This window comes from Octopus sinensis, linkage group LG15 (assembly GCF_006345805.1).
Source record: "Octopus sinensis linkage group LG15, ASM634580v1, whole genome shotgun sequence".
NCBI classification, from domain to species: domain Eukaryota; kingdom Metazoa; phylum Mollusca; class Cephalopoda; order Octopoda; family Octopodidae; genus Octopus; species Octopus sinensis.
In genome coordinates this window covers 33,425,778-33,448,404 of record NC_043011.1, presented here as the reverse complement: position 1 = coordinate 33,448,404, position 22,627 = coordinate 33,425,778, and the positions used below count along the sequence as shown (strand labels likewise).

At 37.5% G+C, this 22,627-nt stretch overlaps 1 protein-coding gene and 1 long non-coding RNA gene across 6 annotated transcripts in view; one reads left to right on the top strand and one right to left on the bottom strand.

Annotated features, from left to right (window-relative positions):
- Positions 1-1,400: 1,400 nt before the first annotated feature.
- The window catches only part of LOC115219642 (BTB/POZ domain-containing protein 17), a 194,197-nt gene continuing 172,970 nt past the window's right edge, over positions 1,401-22,627 (bottom strand). For 4 of the 5 annotated variants that reach the window (XM_029789804.2, XM_036509609.1, XM_036509610.1 and 1 more), the window contains one exon: positions 1,401-5,192. In XM_029789804.2, coding sequence (XP_029645664.1) covers positions 3,939-5,192 — 1,254 coding nt within the window. In that variant the 3' untranslated portion in view covers positions 1,401-3,938. Of the gene's footprint in view, positions 5,193-18,523; positions 19,901-22,627 lie in introns of those variants that run through there. The other variant, XM_029789803.2, reaches the window with a different exon arrangement.
- The window catches only part of LOC118766284, a 17,272-nt gene continuing 17,074 nt past the window's right edge, over positions 22,430-22,627 (top strand). The window contains exon 1 of the long non-coding RNA XR_005002198.1: positions 22,430-22,627. This exon is cut by the window's right edge and continues 274 nt beyond it. This is a non-coding gene — a long non-coding RNA (uncharacterized LOC118766284).

Genomic DNA, 22,627 nt, shown 5'->3' with positions numbered 1-22,627 from the left:
CAGAAGGATAATCTATCATATTTCTGCAACACCTGTATTTTTCTGAGATATCTTTAGTTTGTCATCAAAACTGGAGTGTCTTTCAAATACTGTAATAAATTTTTTTTATGTATTTAGTATCAGATAAAGTTGTATATAAAATATTTTTGGTAGTAAATTAAACAAAAAAAAAAATTGGGCTACCTAGGGTATAAAAAAAAAAATGAAAGACAGTTGGCCTGAATAGGATATGAACTCAAAAGATGAAGAACCAAAACAAATACTGCAAATCATTTTGTCTGACACTAATGTTTCTGCCAATCTTCAGCTGTAAAACAATAATAATCCTTCCTATTATAGGTAAAAGGGCAGCAATTTTAGGGAGCTAGTTGATAACATTAACCCTCAGTACTTTACTAGTACTTAATTTTATTGACCCCCTAAGGATGAAAGGCAGAGTTGACCCCAGAGGAATTTTTACCGAGAATGTAAAGAACCAAATAGTAATTCTAAATTTGACACAAGGCCAGGAATTTTGAGGAAAGCGGGCAAGTCGCCCACATTAATCCCAGGGCTTACCTCATCCTTATTTCATTGAGCTCAAAAGGATGAAAGGCAAAGACAACTTTGACAGAATTTGAACTCAGGACACATGGAGTTTAAAAAAAATGCCACAAAGCATTAATAATATTAATAAAAATCAATAATAATAATAATAAAAATCAATAATATTAATAAAAAAAACAACAAAAAGAAATAAAGAATATTAACAATAATTTATAGAAATAATAGTTTTTCGAAAAACAATTTCAATATTATTGTATTCTTCAATACACCAATACTTGTGTGTACGTATGTGTATGGACATAAGTATGTATGTGATTTATTAATTTATTTTCTTTGGTTAATTTTGTTATTGCTTATTTTTGTTCATTTTTTTTTGTGTAATATTTCTTACATTTTTTTTTTGTTTATTGCTTTCTCTTTTCCATCTTCTTTCTTCACTTTGTTTTGAGAAGAAGAAGATGGTGAAGTGGAGCTGCACATGTTAGATAAAAAGGGAAAAAAAAGAAGCCTAGCCTGAAGTCGTTTGGGAGGGAATAGACATGATGATAGAGATGTATGATTAATGTGCAGGTGGCTGTGTTGGTGATGGGGAAAACATGGCATACTTATGACTCCTGTATCTCTTTGTAATGTTAGAGGCTGTTGCAATCATCTGAGAAAAGATCCTTTTATAGATGCAATGTGTTAAAAAAAAAAAAACATATCAAAAGCTAGATGAAACAAAACTGCCCTAGAAGCAACTGCAAGAATGGCAGGTGCATATTTCAGCAATTTTGTAGTTTCTCAATGCTGCACACATGTCTAGCTCTGAAATATATTACATTTTTAACACACTATTTATAAAGAAATTTTTTCCCCCCAAACAACCACTGCAGCTTCTGATATTTCAACTGTATACACATGTTAAATATGTCCTGTAGATAAATATTTTAATCTTTAGCTCCTTCTACAGTATAATTTGTGTGTGTATATATTTATATATGCATACACACTTGTATATATACATATATACACACACACAAAATGTATTTGTATATACATTTCTACACACACATATCGTCTCTAAATGTTATGTATAAGCTATACACAGGTTGCTTGATTAAATTTCTCCAAGATTGCAGCAGAACTATGTGCTGACTGATGAACAAGCAGGAGGAAAAACAGTTCTCAAGGAAGCCAAACAGCACTACTTAAGTCTACTGACAATATGGCTAGAAAATATGAAGACATTTGACTGTTACCTCACTCATGGATATTTGGATCAGTGCACTTCAAAGCTTCAACTGCTGAAGTTCGACATGCTACTCACAGGTCGATGTTCTGGAGCTATATCCAGGAAATATCATTAATACTGGTCCCAATATTCTCATGGAACATAGAAATGGAGTTAGGTGAACATGGGTGTTCATATTTGGTAATCAATTCAAAAACTAAATTGTTGACCAGGCAAGGAATATAGATATCAATGGCAACAAGTGTTTTTTGGAATCAATGCTAAATACTGCAGGCATTGTTGCTTATGAATAAAACAGGAGCAAGAAAAAAATTTGTCAGCTGACTTTGGAAGGCATGGAAGTCACAGCTAGTCTCATTCAGTAACATAATGCTTTTGCAATACTAGTACGAATACCAACATTTGGCATATTACACTGAACAGCTGAAGAGATCTGCAGTTTGGACATCAATACTGAAAAAGGGAGCCACATCATACCCCTCAGACAACACCTAATGGATAATGAAGGGGGAACAGAATGTGTGTACAGAAAAATAAAACTGATAGCATCGTCAGTAAGTGAAAACTCCTGAATAAGCATTTTAAGTGTACATCTATTCCATGTTAATCATGGGCAACTGGACTAAGCTACATAGAAACTCAGTGGTGGTGGTGAGGATACTTAACATGCAACAGAAAGTTATGCACGAGTACATATCCTGTAATCCTGTAAACCTGAAAATTCCAACATTAAGATGAAGAGTTATCTCTCTTGTACGTGTGATACGAAATGCCTGATCAACAAGAGATAAAAGTTTTTTTCCAACTAAACCTCAGGGAAAAGAAATGTGGATTGTGCCATATCAGTGTGGAAGACATTGTTTATATCAGCAGCAGCTGCTCCCCAAATTTTCTGCAAAGTACCACTTTGCCATGAGACATGATGTTGTTGCCAAAACTTTAAAATACTTATCTATATATAAAGAATTGTCCTAGTGGCATTAGCAAAGACACACCAGAATCATAATGTATCCACATTTTTTAAAAATAGGGAATATTAATGAAGTATTCCAATGAAAACAGGCCTCATATTGTTCTACGAAGCTGAACAACAAGTGTCATACAGTGATATGGAGGTCAACTGGCCGGCAGGTGTGAATGCCTCAAAATAATGGAAAAAAAAAAATCACTGGTCAATTTTGTATTCGAGGTACAAATTTTCATTTGCATCTATTAACATACATGCATTGAAGTTATGTAACAAAATATTTACATAAAAGCTTGGAATGCTTGGGGCTTTCCAACAACAAAAATGGACCTGTGCCTTCCAAATCCAATTAGTACAGTGAAGACATGCATATATATTTCCTTCGAGAAACTCGAATGCAAAATCAAAAGATTTTTTTCTTCTCCTTTTGAGTCTCCATAGAAGCATAATATACACACCATCGCATGTACATGCAGGCACGCATGAATAAAAAGCAAGTGCACAATTCGTTACCAAAGAGACACATGTACAGCCATTACATGAGTCTGAGCACATTTGTGCATCAACAAATACCTACGTAGAACGGCCATACACATATACATGTATGCACGCATAAATGTATGCAGGCATGTTCACAAACCTCTGGTATTGTATTAACCCAAACAAAGAAGCTAGGTGACTTTGTTAGCAACTAGCTTGAATTGTGTAAAAGAATTTAAAATTTCAAAGAAAACATATATATATAAATATATTACATATACATACAAACATAATTATTTCAGTGTTTGTGTTTGGTCCCCTCATTTGCATAAAAGCATATCTTGAATTTAGAAAAAACTAAGTTATTTCATTCTTCACACTCATGTGAATGTTCCTGGAAGTATTCATGTAAGGTTTTTTTTTTTGGTGGGGAGCAGGAGGGGAAGGGCACTTTTTTTTTTATTTGTTTGTTTTTAAGCTGATCAAAAATATTTAATAAAAATTGGGATCAGAATATAAAGGTCTTCTTTTTTTTTTTTAGGGAAGGGATTCATTTTTGCCTTTGTTTTTAATATTATCAATTTAGGTAATTTTGCACTTTTCCCTTCAAATAACTTTGATTGTAGCATATTCTTTATATTCTGGATACCTTCCATTCAGACATATCTTCATATATATCTCACACACAAACATGTACTGTCTTTTTCTTGCTCATATAGGTACAGGTTTAATCAAAACTGCCATTGTCCGGGCAACCTCAGGGTTGATTATATCAATTGTATGGGACATATGGTTGCCACGGGAACAGACAGTTGGTGTGGATTGTTCCACTTGGATGACTTCTTCATCATCGTTATACACTATCAAGCTGGACATTACCCTTGCCTCCCCTTGGACAAGGGCAGACTCATGGCAAAAGATTTGTAATATCCATTGGTCAGCATTCTTTCGGTAAGTAATTTTCCAGTCACCTTCCTTGATTTCGGAAGGCACAGGGCCAACGTATGTTCGGACATCGACCTGAATGCCAAACCGGTGAGTATTGTGCATACGCACACTGTCCACCATCAGCTCCTTGTAGTCACGTGGTATGTAGAATGGTTCGTTGAATGACACCTTCAGTTCTTTTTGTGCTGGACACAGCGAACGAAATCGGTATGCTTTGCTGATTAGGTGGTGCATCAAAGTCCTATACTCGGGCAATTTAGAGATCTCAGAGTTCTCAATGTCATACAGTTGTGAAACCAGCATTTGTGGAAAACGAATGAAGGACATTAACTTTTGCACGTTCTCTCCATAACTATTTGGCTTTAAGGTTTCTTGGTGTTCCAGCCAATGTGTGAGAGCAAGGTACAATGTGTATTCGTTGGTGACAACTAAGCTAGAACTCTGCAACAGGTCAGTAACAAAATCATTGTCCATGGTCAACCATTCTGGAGACTTTATGATATTATCTGCATTCCATGCAATCGTCTTGGCACACTGTTCAATAAGGTCTTCCAAATGTAGGGCCTTCGCCCACGAATACCAATTCAGCGCATTCTGAACCTTAGGAGATTTCGTGTTCTCTACCATATATTTGGTACAAAGATGCTTCAGTGATGCAACATTGTATTTATCTGCAAGACAAAGAACACCAACTGCAGATTCCGGATTAATTTTGATTTCAGCAGTGTAGAGATAGCGAAGAAACCTATTGAAGACAGCCTGGCATTCGGCAGACTCATTCAGGTCAATGCTTGCAGTGCTTTTCTCTTTCCACCGACTTTCATAAAGCATTGTGCGAAATACATCACTGGACTTGGCCAAGACAAACTTATGACCAAAATAGACTTTGTTGCCAACATTCAATTTTATGTCACTGAGTGACTCCTGGTTATAAAATCGAGACACGTTGGATATGAACGTACCTTCATCTTTCAGTATAAACTCTTGGCTACCAGGAGTCACGGGTCCTTCCATCATCTGGAATAAACAATAAAAATCATGTCAGTGTTTATAGAATAAACAACAAATTTATATATATATATATATATATATATATAAAGTTTAGTCAAAATATCTTGATCATTGATTTAATAAATATTAACTCAATTAGCAGAAAAACTCAAAAACAAAAATATTATAAATATATGTGTGAAAAATAAACATTTCTTTAAGCAATTTTACATTATTATTATTATTCTGGGAGAACCTAAAGTGACTAGGTTCAAAAAGTTTATAAGGTCAGTTTTTAACCCTTAGCATTTAAACTGATCATACCCAGTTCAAATATTCGACCTGTTTTATGTTTTCAAACTGGCCTCTCACACCTAACCCACAATGTCATTCTAAAAAAAAAAAAAATCACAACCTCAAAATCTTGAAGCTATGAAATAATGCATGATTAATTTAAAACAATGTGAATAAATAGACATTACATTTGACAGAGTAATCTGAATGTTAAAGGGAAAATACAAACATGACATTGTGGTCTGGAACAACTTACTTTATCTTACCTCACCTTAAATAGGAAAAAAATAAAAGATACTTGTCTTGATTCCTGAAAGAGTAAATCATTCAATTCAGAACAGGTTTCCTCATCACTCACACAGACAGACATCAGTTTACATAAATACTGATAAGGCATAGCACATATGTGGAGGCGCAATGGCCCAGTGGTTAGGGCAGCAGACTCGCGGTTTTGATTCCCAGACAGGGCGTTTTGCGTGTTTATTGAGCGAAAACACCTAAAGCTCCACAAGGCTCCGGCAGGGGTGCGGTGGGGTGAGGGGTGCGACTCTTGTACTCTTTCACCCCAACTTTCTCTCACTCTGTCTACCTGTTTCTTATTATATTATATTTCTTATTATTATTATAACGCACATATATATATCTTTGGTTGGCTTGAGGTTATAGTAGGAGACACTTGCCCAAGGTGCCATGCAGTGGGACTGAACCCAGAACCATATGGTTGGTAAGCAAGCTACTTACTTTATATATGTTCAGTATTTACGTGTTGAAAAATATATCTTTCTACTTGTTCTAGAATACATTTCAACGCTTCAAAAACAAACTTATGTTTGTTTACAAATGACCTGATTTAGATTAGGTTTTATTGTGAGAGCATGCATGTGTAAGTGTATGCATATGAACTTGGTTGTATATACAAATACATAAATGTTAAAGTGAATGGGTATATGTATGCATATGCTGAGTCTGGCATACAGTGTGGACACTGGAAGAAGGTAAATGGGAAAAGGGTGTATCTAAGAAAACCTGGTACTGAACACTCCAACAAGTGTTCAAATGCACAAGTACCATTAGACAAGCATAGAAAGAACTGCAGCAGATCAATCATGCTGATAGAGACTTGGAACTTTATGCATCTCAGAATATGCAAGGACCTAAATGTATGGGTGTATATATATATATGAGTGTATGCATGTATACCTGAGTCCAGAGATACTAAATACAGTATGATTCTGAATTTTTTTCGTTGCCCTTTTCAAGCCTAGCCAGGCTCATGGGCCCGGTTTCCTGGCTTCTGTGGTGTATGTGTTCCCCCCAGCTGGACGGGACACCAGTCCATCGCAGCATTACTCAGGAAGAGAGAGTGAGAGAAAGTTGTGCAAAAGAGTACAACAGGGATCGCCACCACCCCCTGCCAGAGCCTTGTGGAGCTTTCAGGTGTTTTTGCTCAATAAACACACACAACGCCCGGTCTGGGAATCGAAACTGTGATCTTCCGACTGCGAGTCCGCTGCTCTAACCACTGGGTCATTGCACCTCCACATGATTCTGTATACATATATTTATTCACAATTATCAGTAATCTAGATATATATGTTTATAATGAAGAAAAACACGAGAGGAATGAGTTGAACAAAAATATTATTATTATTATTATTATTATAACAATTGAAAGGGAAAGAGTCCAATGTTTCAGAAGCGAGGCTTTCATCTAAAAGTGAAAAAAAAAAAAAGAGGAAAGGTGGTGGAGAGAAACAAATAAATGTTTAGGGGACAGATGGGTATGTGGTTCTATGGGAACAACAAGTCAGGAAGAGAGGGTAATGGCGTAGGTGGTTTCTGGGGTATGTAGAGGGGTACCAGTGTGGGAGGGAGTTGTGTGATTAGGTGTGAATGTAACAAGTGAGAGAATGGAGAAGGTGAAAAGAAAAGGTAGGAAAACCACTGAAGAAAACAGTATAGTTGGTGATAAAAACAAGTTTAAAAAAAAATAAAAACATCTGAGTTATTCCCCCTCCCTGCATGGTAGGTGTTCAAGTAGCCAAACTTCATATTTGATTCCCATAATTCTAAGGGACCTTAATTTTCAATCAGTATCAACGTTGTTTCCCTTCCGTCTCTCTCTCTCTCTCTCTCTTTCCATAAGTAATAGTTATTTCCCTTTTTTCCACTTACAGGAAAAAATGAAATAAAAATGAATTTGCTTTAAAGAAAAAAAAGCTCAATATTAAACTTCAAAAGAAAATCCTTCATAGTATATATGTGAAAGAGAGAGAGCGAGAAAGAGAGAAAATAAGCAAACAAAATATTCGACAAAAAAAATAAATAAATAAAAATACAAATTTTAAAGGCGTGTGTATATTGAGTGGACCTCACCTTAAAATACTAAACGAGTTCACTTCACCTGTAGAAACAGAAAATATACTATTGAATTGGTAACTAGGTGAATTCTGAAATATTAGTACCAGATTCGTTTAATAGGTTACTCATAACATACCTACGATCTCATGCAATTTCACAAACAATAATGGTCATTGTAATTAACCATTGGTGAGAATTCAGCATGCAGCCTTTCATCTTAAATGTGATTTAAGCGATATTAAGATTTGGAATAATAAAAAAAATATATATATAAAGGCAAACACTGCATGGGTGTGTCTATAGGAAATATATTTAATTATTTATTACTTGTTTCAGCCATTAGACTGTGGTCATACTGGGGCATCGCCTTGAGGAATTTTAATTGAACTAATTGACTCCAATATTCATTTTCTTTTTAAGCGTGGAACTTATTGCGGAACTTCAAAGTTATGGGGCTATAAACACACCAGTACTGGTTATCAAGGGGTGGGGGCAGGGACAAACACAAGCACACACACAACGGGCTTTTTTCAGTCAGTTTCCATCAACCAAATCCACTCACAAAGTTTTAATCAGCCTGAGCCTAGAGTAGAAGACACTTACTTACCCAAGGTGCCACACAGTAGGAGTGAAACTGGAACCCTGTGGTTGGGAAGCAAACTTCTTACCGCACACCTATGCCTGTGCCTATGTTTGGTAAGAAGTTTGCTTTGGCTTTAGGAGGGGCATCCAGCTGTAGAAACCATGCCAGATCAGATTGGAACCTGGTGCAGCTCCCCAGCTTACCAGTTTTCAGTCAAACCATCCAACCCATGCCAGCATGGAAAGCAAATGCTAAATGATTATATATATATATATATATGTATATATATATATATATATAGGTCCCGGGTTGAGTCGGTGTTAACCACAGTAATAAGATACTCAATACATAGCAGAGTAAATTAATTTATTTTATAGAAGGAGCTTCTACAGGACTAGAACTGTTTCATTCAATGAAATCATCAGCAAGCTTCCTGATGATTTCATTTGAATGAAACAGTTCTAGTCCCGTAGAAGCTCCTTCTATAAAATAAATATATATATATATATATATATGAGAGAGAATAGAAAGGTAATTAATAAATTATTATTTATTAATTTAAAATTTGACAAACATCCCTTACAGCTGTTTCAATTCAGGCTCTTTACTCATTTACTTGTTTCAGGCATTTGACTGTGGGCATGTTGGAGCACTGCCTTTAGTCGAACGAATCGACCCCAGGACTTATTCTTTGTAAGCCTAGTATTTATTCTATCGGTCTCTTATGCCGAACCGCTAAGTTACGGGGACGTAAACACACCAGCATTGGTTGTCAAGCGATTTTGAGGGGACAAACAGACATACACACACGCATACATATATACGATGGGCTTCTTTCAGTTTCCGTCTACCAAATCCACTCACAAAGCTTTGGGACTGAACCAGAAACTAAGTTGTTGGGAAGCAAGCCTCTTAACTGCATGGTTCATCATCATCATTTAACATCCGTTTTCCATGCTGGCATAGGTTGGACAGTTTGACTGAGGTCTGGAAAGCCAGCAGCTGCACTAGGCTCCAATCTGATCTGGCAATGTTTCTACAGCTGGATGCCCTTCCTCATGCCAACCACTCTGAGAGTATAGTGGGTGCTTTTTACGTGCCACCAGGACAGGAGCCAATCAGGCGGGCCTGGCATTGAGCACATTCGGATAGTGTTTTTTATGTTCCACCAGCACACACACACACACACATATAATATTTTGAGACCAGTGAGATCGACATGGTTATCATTGCACCTGCCTGAACATTTACAAGATAATGAGTGCAAGAATGGAATTCCAGAAGGACAATGTAAAGAGGAGAAAGGGCTAATGCATCAATTTGTTAAAAAATGTAGAGAAAAGAAACAGCACATCTGTGGATCAAAGTTTGGAGCATATTGAAGATTTGTTTACTCTATCTAGCAGGCTATGTGACCTGGTAGAGGTTTCTTCACTGTAGAAGTAAAATTTTATAGGCTATTAGCCTACATTAATTGCTTTCATTGCTTGCTACATTAGAAATATGTTTTTAAGTGTAGCTGTACCAGTTAAATAATGTGACAACAGATGGCACATATGATAGCCTAATTTCCAACTGACTCATACATTTCGTGTTTTTCATTATTGCCGTGTTGATATACTAAATACCAGTCAAGTACTAGAATTGATTTAACAAACTATTAACTCCACCAGGAGAGTGTGGTCTTGCGCCAATGTTATTAATCAATATATTACAGTTATCTATGCAATATGTTCTCTCGGCAAAACAAATTGTAATTGTTCAAATGAAAAAAAAAAACCTCTATAGTATTGCACAGGAATGCTTTTGACCATAGCTACATTTGATCAGTACACCTGGAACCAAACTACAACAATGATGTTCTGCAGTGCATCTGCTTGATGTGGGTTAAGCTATAAGAACAATTGTAATTGTATTTAGATGCACAATTGTGAATTGAAGTAGCAAGCCAGTGGTTCAAATTCCAGTAATGACACTTGTAAATATTTAACTCTCATTTGTTCAATACACCATGTTCTAAAAAGGTTTAGTGAGGGATTTCAGAGTTCACTGAGGCAAGCAGCAGGAGCAGTAAAAAAATTGTACAAAAGTTTTAATGAGATCAAAATCACTAAGGAGTGGCTGTGTGGTAAGTAGCTTGCTTACCAAACACATAGTTCCAGGTTCAGTCCCACTGTGTGGCACCTTGGGCAAGTGTCTTCTACTATAGCCTCGGGCCGACCAAAGCCATGTGAGTGGATTTGGTAGACGGAAACTGAAAGAAGCCCATCGTATATATGTATATATATATATATATATATAGTGTGTGAGTGTGTGTGTGTGTATGTTTGTGTGTCTGTGTTTGTCCCCCCAACATCTCTTGACAACTGATGCTGGTGTGTTTACGTCCCCGTAACTTAGCGGTTCAGTAAAAGAGACCGACAGAATAAGTACTAGGCTTACAAAAAATAAGTCCCAGGGTCGATTTGCTCGACTAAAGGCTGAAACAAGTAAAAGAGTAAAAGAGTATTGTTAGACCCTGCCCACTAGCGTAGCTAATGTGTGCCACCAGGGCGGTCCTTCCGATTGCTGCCCCTGGACAACTACAAAATACACATACTGCCCACAGCAGAACCAAAAGTAGTGTCCCTTTAAAAGTGGTTGAAAAGAACCATGTGGTTGAAAAGCAGGTTTCTTACCACACAGCCACACCGTATAAAACCCGTCTGTAATAAATTTTGATATATATATATACATATATATAGAAATGTAACCATATGAACAGAGACAATAATGAAAGACAACAGTGATGAGCTGAGAGAAGACAAGGGAACCTCTTTAACAGGGACAAGACAACCTCTCAAGTACAAGTGCCATAAAATGCACCCACAATTTATTAATTTTTTTTTTTACTTGATAGGCCTGGAGGAAGAGGTAGGTAGTGCCTATTTCTTTACTACCCACAAGGAGCTAAACACAGAGAGGACAGACAAACGGATTAAGTCGATTACATCGACCCCCAGTGCGTAACTGGTACTTATTTAATCGACCCCGAAAGGATGAAAGACAAAGTCAACCTCAGCGAAATTTTGAACTCAGAACGTATAGGCAGACGAAATACCGCTAAGCATTTTGCCCGGTGTGCTAACGGTTCTGCCAGCTCGCCTATGGCCTAACAGACTCTGCCTAGGCCAGAGAGTTTTATGTTAATAATGTAGTGAAGGCACATGGCCAAGTGTTTAGGGTGTTGCACTCATGGTTACCAGATCATAGGTTCAATTTCCAGATTAGGCTGTGCATTGAGTCCTTGAGTAAAACACTTCACTTCACATTGCTCTCATACTATTTCAAAAACTAGGCCCAACATTTCCTCTGCTTGTGTAAAAGGCGACTAAAAGAGGTTGAGGAAAGATTTGCACTCCACCCTTGTTAAACCCTTACTAGCAATGCCTACCAAAACAGACCCATAGGTTGGAAGGAGTAGGGAATCACTAACAGATGGTGGATGTACTATCAAAGTGCATTCCCCCATACTACTACTACTACTGCTAATGTTCCATACCTGAAGGAAAGGTATGAGCAGAGAGGGGATACCAGAGGGTCAACATTCTAGGAAGAATGGACCGAGCTAGTGATCAGTTTGGGGCTTGGGACTGAATTTGGACACAAGGATGGTGAGAAGAGGAGAAACGAGCTGGATGGGAATGCTTGCGTAAAAATAACATGAGCCCTCCCCACAAATCTGAGGAGCAGAATCCATTAGCGTAGTAAAAGCAGAGCAGAGAGAGAGAGAACACACAGCAGTGGACTAGAGGCTGGAGTGTGCCTGTGAGTGACTTTAGACCAATCAAATAAGTGACTTTTCCTGGATGTGATCTAAGATGTTTGTATGTGAAGTAGCAGCAGCAGTGCTGTTCTGGATGTGACAGCAATACTCCAGCATGGGCTTCACTTGATCTTTATAGAGTATCTGTAAGTGTTGGGGGACGAAGTATCTTTTGGCTTTGGAGAGAAGACCTAGCCATTGAGATGCAATTGTGGCTATCTTAAGGATGTGCTTTAGCCAAGAGAGATCCCCAGTAATAGTGAGACCCCACAATGTGTACACTAGCCAAAAATAAAAAAGGGTCCAAATGTAGAAAACATACTACAAATGGAACATAAGTGCAAGCGGTGGCCATCTAACTGTCTAGGAGGGCAATAACAACTGATTCCAACTGTCAGCCTGTCCATTCCATGCTAGCATAAAAAAGTGGATGCACGTGGTGGTGGTGGTGGTGGTGACGACAAAGACGATAATCATTAATTCACATGACTTATGGTATATTATGTCAATATACCACTAGTTTCCAAATCTATATGCAGAAATGGTATGATTATGGAGTTTTTTCCTAGTTGCATATTTTGGGTTCAGTCCCACTATGCAGCACACTGGTTGGCTCCTTGTGAATGGACTTGGTAGATGGAAACTGAAAGAAGCCCACTGTATGTATATATCTGTGTGTGTATGTATGTGCGTGTGTGTGTGTCTGTCTGTCTTTGTCCCTCACCACCACCTGACAATCAGTGTTGGCGTATTTATATCTCCGTAACTTAGCGGTTTGGCAAAAGAGAATAAATATCAGGCTTAAAAAGAAAATAAATACTGGGGTTGATTTGTTAGGTTAAAATATTCCTCAAGGCAGTGCCCCAGCATGGCCACAGATTAATGACCGAAACAAGTAAAAAATAAAAGATAAATATTAATTGCAACAGACTAGCAGCCTACTAGAAATAATAACTTAAGGCGGCGAGCTGGCAGAAACGTCAGCACACCGGGCGAAATGCTTAGCGATATTTCGTCTGCCGTTACGTTCTGAGTTCAAATTCTGCCAAGGTCGACTTTGCCTTTCATCCTTTCGGGGTAGATAAATTAAGTACCAGTTATGCACTGGGGTCGATGTAATCGACTTAATCCCTTTGTCTGTCCTTGTTTGTCCCCTTGTGAGCAATAAAGAAATAAGAAATAATAACTCAAATCACACCACACCATTTCAGGAAAAGAAACCCCAAATGTGACTCCAAGTTCCCTTCATATCGAAAAAAAGATGGGATGGCCATGGATGGAATGCCTTTGATTATGTCTGTTCAATTAAGCCTGACCTGGGCCCAAACAACATTCGTGACAACCACCACAAAACTATGAACCAATGAGAGAAATAGCAGTTAAATCTCTCTCTCAAATCACACCCTTTCATTTATGAGTGAAAGGACACGTTGAAAATACATAACAGGATAGTCATGCTTGGCACACTTTTGACTAAAGATTTAATATGGCTAACCTGGGGCTAAAACTCAACAACCATGCATCCGGATCTAAGCACCCAACAGGAGTCTTAACAAAAGCAATATCTACTAATCAATAAACTATTTTTAAACCCCTGCCATGATTTTCCTGCACAAACCTGTATACTGTGTCAGTGCTACTGGAGAAACATTGAACATCTCATTAAAAATGAAGCCAAGGCATTTATTTGTTGCAGTAAAAACATAAAAACTGAAAATAGAACTGAACCAAATGATAGAAAAATATATATATAAATTGAGAGAATGAGATAAAAAAAAAATCCAAGGCTATAAATAGTTTTCAGAACATTTATAAAGAAAAGATCTTACAGCTGTTAAGTTATTTCCTAACCACTTGGTTCTAAGTTCAGTCCCACTTTTATGCATCTTGTGTAAGTGTTTTTAGCTCCAGGCCAACCAAAATCTTGTGAGTGAATTTGGAAGATTGGGAACTGAAAGAAGTCTGCTGTGTGTGTGTGTGTGTGTGTGTGTGTGTGTGTGTATTTCTTTTACTCTTTTTACTTGTTTCAGTCATTTGACTGTGGCCATGCTGGAGCACCGCCTTCAGTTGAGCAAATTGACCCCCAGGACTTATTCTTTGTAAGCCTAGTACTTATTCTATCGGTCACTTTTGCCGAACTGCTAAGTTACGGGGATGTGAACACACCAGCATCGGTTATCAAGCGATGTTGGAGGGAACAAACACAGACCCACAAACATATATATACACATTTATATGACGGGCTTCTTTCAGTTTCCGTCTACCAAATCCACTCACAAGGCTTTGGTCGGCCCGAAGCTATAGTAGAAGACACTTGCCCAAGGTGCCATGCAGTGGGACTGAACCCAGAACCATGTTGTTGGTAAGCAAGCTACTTACCACACAGCCACTCCTGCACCTATATATATATATGTATGTATGTGAGTGATTTTATGTCTCCTTGTCTTGACATCATATGATTGTGGTAAACGAGTGTCACAATCATAGAGGTCATGTTCTTTGTTTCCAACCTTCCATGGGCACATGTCCCTCCATGTGGGAATATTACTTTACTCGGAAATAAGTGAGGGTTGGTGACAAGAAGAACACCTGACTGTAGAAAACTTGCTTCAACAAACTCTCTTCGCCAAGCTTGCATGACAAAGTCAACACTAAAATGATGATGATGATGATGATGATACACACGTGCACACACCCATTGTATATTCTTATTCTTCTTCTCGGTTTAGTTACAACTTTGTGGCCATGTTGGGTTTTAGTGAATCATATCAACCTCAGTATTTATTTTATTAATCTCTATTTAACTCATTAATTTGAAATTTAGGCACAAAGTCAGCAATTTTGAGAAGAAGGGATCAAGTTGATTACATCGTCCTGTATTCAATTGGTATTTATTCTATTGACCCCCAAAAGGATGAAATGCGAAGCTGACCATGGCAGAATTTGAACTCAGGACTTGAAGACAATGAATTTGAACTCAGGACATTGGAGTGCTAATGATTCTTATTTCTTTATTGCCCACAAGGGGCTAAACACAGAGGGGACAAACAAGGACAGACAAAGGGACTAAGTCGATTACATCGACCCCAGTGCATAACTGGTACTTAATTTATCGACCCCGAAAGAATGAAAGGCAAAGTCGACCTTGGCGGAATTTGAACACAGGACTTGAAGACATTGAATTTGAACTCAGGACATTGGAGTGCTAATGATTCTGCCAGTTCGCTACCTCCACCATAGTGCTCTGATAAATGGCTTTGGACTAAGAGGGCAGATCAGTAATTTACTGGGAAGCAAGCTAGGACTTGATCAACCCCAGCTTGGTTAACTAAACAAGAGGATCTGATGTTGAAAGCCATGAAATCCTCTGAGACTCCAGGAACATCACTGATGATGCATCCCCGAGTATCTGAGATGAATCTTGGAATTAAGTTAGGGCTAGGGTTACTTAAAAGGTAAGTAACAAAATTACATAATCCCCACTCCACAGCACATGTTCCAAACAGACGAAGTACAAAAAATAGCAACGTAGCCAACAGAACAAATACAAGCAACAAAGCTAAATAAATGTAGCATAGAAAAAAGTAATTCAAAAGAAATGCATTTGCATATTATATCTAATCAGTTCCACTTTGTTGTCACAATAACAATGCCTCAGGAACACAAATGTGCACCTGTCAATGCAGGAGAGACTGGCGGGAAACTGTTGAATATATGTTAATGATAATAATAACAAGAGCACTCAGAGAGCGCAAACCTCTGCCAAGGCAACACCAACGTCCTCTCAATGGTTAGCCGGAGATGATTTTTAAAATGAGAATATCTGAAATATACTTGACTGCTCTCACAAACAAGAATACTAAAAACCCGACCCCTTTCATAAGTTAAGTAAAAAAACAAGGAAAATAATCTGGAATCCTTGTCCCATACTGGATCAATACCAAAATCTAGTCAACTCGTACCAGTCCTGAGGCCAAACATCTCTGAAAATTTCATCCAAATCAATACCTCCACCTTCGCTAAGGCAAAGGTAATAATTTTTAGAAGAACTTCGTGGGAGGTTGTAGGAGTTAGTCAATTAAATTGAACCCAAGTATTTAACTGGCACAATATTTATTGAACCCAGAAAGACAGAAATTTGGCAGAAAGGGATCAGTCAAAAATGAAACAATTAGTTATATAACTCCAATACTTCACTGTAAAATACTTTATCGTATCAACTACAGAAGGCTGAGAAGCTAAGTTGACTTTAACAGAATTTGAACTCAGAATGTAAAGGGCTGTAACTAAATACTATAAAGCATTTTCTCCGATGCTCTAATAAATCTTGCAATCTACCCTCAATAATAATTCTTTCTAATTTTGGCACAGGGCCAACAATTTTGAGAGGGAGGAGTTGATAATATCAAACCCAGTGCTTAACTGGTACTTGTTTTATCAAGTGAAAAGCAAAGTTGACAATGCTGCTAAACACTTTGTTCAGTGCAGTAATGATCCTGCTTTTGTTTCCAATCTTCCTGGCTTTGGGTAAAAGAAAATACAGGAGGATCAGTTAATTATGATTTTATTTAACATTTTCTCTTCTCAGATTCACACACTTATTGCAGTGGTCCTTCAGTTTTTCTAAGCCCTGTGAAAGAATTTGAAAGGTTGGGCCTACAATCAGGCCTTTCATGATACTCTTAAAGCCAGGAACTTTTCAGCATTCTCTCATATTAACAGTTTCTAAGAAATTTGGCAAGAGGATAAATAGATTATAGTGGACCCCTAAATGCGGGACATAAACCATTATGCTGGTAGAATTGTGAGTAGGAAGAAATGCTTTGTGATATTTCTTCCAACTCTTTAGGTTTAGAGTTCAAATCCTGCCAAGGTCAATTTTACCTCTCATCCTTCCAGGAATGATAAAAAAGTACCAGTCAAATACTGGAGTTGATGGTACAGAGTAAAACTCTCCCTTCAAAAGTGCTGCATTTGTGCCTAAATAAGACATCAATATTTAGGAAGCGAAGAGTTATATGAAGAAAATTGGGTTGTCATTTCTAGCATTGCAAAAATGATCTAATATATACTTTCCTTATTTAAAAGTGTAGATGTATTTTGAGGGAGAATTAGCTACTGTTTCTTGAAGGTTGGACAAGCAAATAGCAAGGCAAATATCAGTAAAGGAAGAATATTTAATGATTAAACGAAATTTTATCGATCCCTCACGCAGTTTAACACTATACATACTTTAGACAGGCAACAAAACTGCTCCCTTTTCAAACGTTATTTGAAACGAAAACAGGCCTGCCCATAATGTAAACAGGGGTCTTGGGCAGTCGAGATTATTTATCCCTCGGCAATAATGAAAGTGAAACAGGGAAAAACTAAAAGCAGAAAGCTGTGTTATTTAAGGCCGTGAGAAATATTTAACAATTTCGACATGTGAATATCCTAAAAATATCGGCGGACGTAAAGAATACGCAAACCACCCGTTTTCAGCGTAACCCTAACCCTAACCGCTGGGTGTGCGTAATCTTTACCTTCGCCAAAATATCTGGTCTTGTCGCAAAGATCTTCATCGGAAAAGGAAAACAACACAGAACAAATAAGGTGCATGAAATAGAAAAAGTGTTTCGTGAAAGAAGAGCATTGGATGGAATAAGCCACAAAGTTAAACATAAAAAATGAAAGCAGGAAATAAAATGCAAGTTACTATAAGCTGTTCGATTTTACCGTCTTCTGACCTACTCAGGCTAACATTAGAGTTTCTTTAAATATCGGGAGATCGTTGGAAAACAACAAACAATTTCACAGCAAATATAAATTAGTGTTCTTTCGCTTATATCAGCAAATCGTATTATGATATTTTCCTTTTAAATATTCGCGCGCATTTGTGTGTGTGTGTTTATGGGGTGGTGTTGGTGGTAGAAAAAGAGTAATCTAAAGTTGTGGTTAGTTAGGAAGATTCGATTACATTGCCAGGGTCACTTCGAAATAATAGTCATTGTATTTCTGTCTAATAAAATATTAAAGTTACATTTATTTACTGTTGCTTCACTACCACATAAATGAAGGTAGAAACTGTTACAGGATTTTTTAAATTTTATTTGAGTAGTGGTGCCGGAAGAGAATAGTCGGAACGGATTAATAGGTGACCGGGGTAATTTGGGACTGCTGACACATTGCCATTGCATGTAATACACACTCAGATTTTAAAGTGAAAATAAAAAAATTATCAACATAAAAAAAGGATCGTATATATATATACACACACACACACATATATATATATATATATATATGCGATCTTTTTATGTTCTCCAAACCTACCCAAGAAGCTGCAGTAATGTGAACATCATCCATAAATTCGGGGTAGATTGTCTCATCTGATGCGGTGTCAGCAGCTGCTGCGGTTACAGATGCTGGTGTTTGGTTGTCCGTGGTTGCGGCATTCGGTGTGGCATTGGCACTGGTGCTGCCGTTGTCGTTGGCATTGGTGTTGCTGCTGGTGTCGTTGGTAGTGGTAGTGGTGGTGGCGGCGGCGGTGGTGGTGGAGGTAGTGCTGCTCCTGCTGCCACTGGTGCTGGCACCACTGCTGGTACTGGCGCTGTAGCTACTGCCACCTCCAAGCAGGGCACGAGCTTTCTCCAACGGGTTCATTTTACTAAATGACTCACCCGACTGTCTTGTTTGCCTCGTCTGTCTCGTCTGCCGTGCCTCCTTCTCTCGGTCTCTTTCTCTCAACCTGCCGCTCTCATTGTCGTCATCGTCTTTATCATTATCGCTCTTCTTCGCCTCGTTCTTAGACTGCATTTTCAAAGTCCGTTTCATGGTCGCAGCGAATTTCTGTCTCTTCCGCTCGCCGCCTTCTGTTCGTTTCGTATTGCTTCGTTTCGGAATGTTTAGCTTTTGTACCAACTTCTCTGTAATTCTTCTGCTCCTTTCTCTCTCTTCCCCAGAACGTATAACGTTTTAGTTTTTCAAAGTATTGTGTATATAGATATATTGATTAAATCACTTTATGAAACTGCGATTATTCTTCACCAGATCTATTAAAACAATTTCAATAATCTTTTTTCTTTCTTCAGTTTATATCATATATCGTAAACTCTTCGAGAACTGCTCTGCCCCGCTCTTTTGCTATTTTTTGCGCGGAAAATTTTCTCCGAAAATGCTAAATTGACCAAGGGCTTTACTTCGAGAGTAAAATATTATTTAATAGACAAAAACGTATGTCATTTGATAGATTACTATCAGGATAGAGAGAGTCAATAAGCACCGTGAAGACGCACCTAAAATTATTTAGTATAGTTTACAAAAGACTGGGTGTTGTCCGATTAATGTTGTTGCTGATGATTGTACTTCTGTTGATTTTTCTCTCTTTTGTTGTCTATAGCTGAATGTTATTAATATATGTGGTTGATAATGATACGAACTAACTTTTACCAAAGGTAGAGTTATCTCCAGCCTCAAAAAAAGGTAGCACTGTTGGTCGTAGTAATGGATATAGGTGGTGGCGAAGATTACTTCTAGAAATGCTACGAAAAAAATAACTTACACGCACATCTGTGAACACCCACGCGTAAAAATTAACTGATTTACATACGCGAATGTGTGTGAGGAAGAGAGAGACAGAAAGAGAATGTTTGGGCGTATACTCGTCTGGGTAGTGTATCAGTCAGCTTGCAGTTTGTATAACATCAATAGAAAATACTGGTTTAGGTGATATATAGAGAGAAAAAGAGGAACGGAAGACAGAGAGAGAGAGAAGCACTGAGTAAGAGTTATAGTTGAACAAAGAAAGAGAAGTAACCAATAAAATAAAAATAACGACAATCGAACTCTTTTCCGCCTTATATAAAGTATTCTTTAACACCAGGTCAACTCCGCTAGAGCAGGCCAATAATTAAAAACGTTCCAGTCATGACCACCACGTTTTGTATGTTATTGACTAATTTATCTAACGGAATTATTTAAGATGGAGGAGGAAGATTTGACTGCTATTTCTAACCGTTCAAGCAATCACGTAGAGACTAAATTACTAATCAAAATAGTAATTATTTCTAAGCTAACAACTTTGCTTTATACATATAAAATTCTAGCCTTTGGCATTGGCCTTTATAAGACAATTTGTTTCGAACTAGAATGAAGGCAGGGCCGATCTAATATTTCTTTCATTGATTATAAGGAAGTTAATTCAGCTATCTTTATTCTTGCACAAACCTAGTCATTTTATAAAGGTTTATGGTAATGTGTGTGTGTAATATAATATTTTGTGAACAATAGCGTCGTTGGTTACCGATTTTCAACAAAGCTAACCATTAACTTCGTAATTGGGAAAGTAATAAGGGTTTGAGTAAATCTGGAGGAGGTAATATTACAAGGAATTTTTGTTCAAAATCACCGGTGAATTGGATTTTCACTTATGTTTACATTTGTTACTATAATGGTCACCAAAAGCTGTATGCGCGTACTAGGACATATATGTAATGCGTAATTACATTTCCTTAAAATTTATTTTCTGCCTACCACGTTTAATATTACCACACTGGGGCACTGCCTTGAATTTTAGTCGAACGAATCGACTCCAGTACTAATTTTAAAAAAAATCTGGTACTTATTTTATCAGTCTTTTTTTTTACCGAACCACTAAGTTAACATACATCACCTGCCATCATATATGTGTGTGTGTGTGTGAGTGTGTATAATGGGCTTCCTTCAGTTTCCGTCTCCTAGATCCACTCACAAGGCTTTAATCAGCCCGAGGCTATAGTAGAAAAGAATTGCTCAGAATGCAACGCAGTGGGACTGAACCCGAAACCATGTGATTAGCAAACTTCTTACCACACAGCCATGCCTACACTTGTATAAAATTTTATTTCTTGTTTCAGTCGTTGGACCGTAACCATACTGGGGCATCACTTAAAAAGGTTTAGTCGAACAGTCGAACTCGATTTTTACTTTTTGAAGCCTAGTATCTATTCTAAAGGGCTCTTTTTGCCGAACCGTTAAGTTACGTGGGCGTAAACAAACCAACACCGGTTGTCAAGCGCTGGTGGGAGCACATCCGCAAATACGCATACACGTAGATTTTATACAGATACGACAAGCTTCTTTCAGTTTCTGTTTACCAAGTCCACTTACAAGGCTTTGGGTCAGCTTGTGGTTATAGCAGAAGCCACTTCCTGAAGGTGCCACATATTGGGACTGAATTTGGAACCATATAGTTGAAAAAATAATTTACATGTATGTATGTATGTATTCAAAATCGTTTCATGGTGTACAGTGTCAAATGCTTTTCCTAGATACACGAACTCTTGGTAGGGGTTATGTTGTTCAAAACACTTTTCTTGAATTTGTCTAGTGAATATCATATCTATTGGACTTTCGTTTAGTCTGAAGCTACACTGAGATTCTGGTAAGGTCCTATGTGATGTGGGCATTTAGCCTTGTTGCTGCTGCCAATAGATCAATGTCACACTATTTTGACAGTTCTTATGTGATCCTTTACCTTTGTACAAAGGAATGATGATAATATCTTGCCAGTCTTTAGTGAGTATTGAGGCCCACACCCAACTTCACTGTATGCACTGGGTTGATCATTTGCGCATCTCGACAGGATTTCCAGGCAAATGTATGGCAAACTGTCACAAAGCACTCAACTCAGAAAGTTATGAGGAAACAAAGATGAAGATAGGGGAATGCATACAATTTGTAGTTATGTTTTTTAAATAGAAAATCCATCAAACAATTTTTCCCAGTTAAAAGCAAAAAATTTGGAGTGGATCAAAGCTAAATTTTTGAGAAAACAAAATTGTCTGGCAACTTGAATTTCATGCACCTGCAATTTTTATGTGACAGATTGCCTGCAGGTTGCAATGATGTGAAACTCAAGTCAGGAGACAATTCTTAGGCACAGTTTTAATTAACATGCACACACACACACATGTATGGATGCATGTACATGTATGAGTGTTTGGATGTATACATATGTATAGTTGCATATACACCCAGAACCTCGTTAATAGCTTCGGAGTGAAATTTAGGATTTCTTAGTTTTCTGTGAATTGATTTTGATAAAATTTTTCCCACCTGGTTTGCACACTAAGACAACACCATTCTGCGTGTTGTCCTTTCTTTTTAATTTCAGATTCTTCAGTTTTTGGGTGAACCATGCTAATAGCTTTTGAATGAAAATAGCCCATCTAGATATTTCTTTTTTTCAGAAAATGAAGGGTAATGATACATATTAAGCATACATTGAGTAATATATTTAACAGAAAACCCTAACAATAATATAACATTTATTGACATAATGAATTATTTAGCCACATGAGTGCCATTTCAACAGATAACTTCAAAAACTATTAGTTATGGAATCTGTCAATTTCTTAATAGTAGCAGGTCGGGCTGCCTCTGTTGCAGCTTTGATGG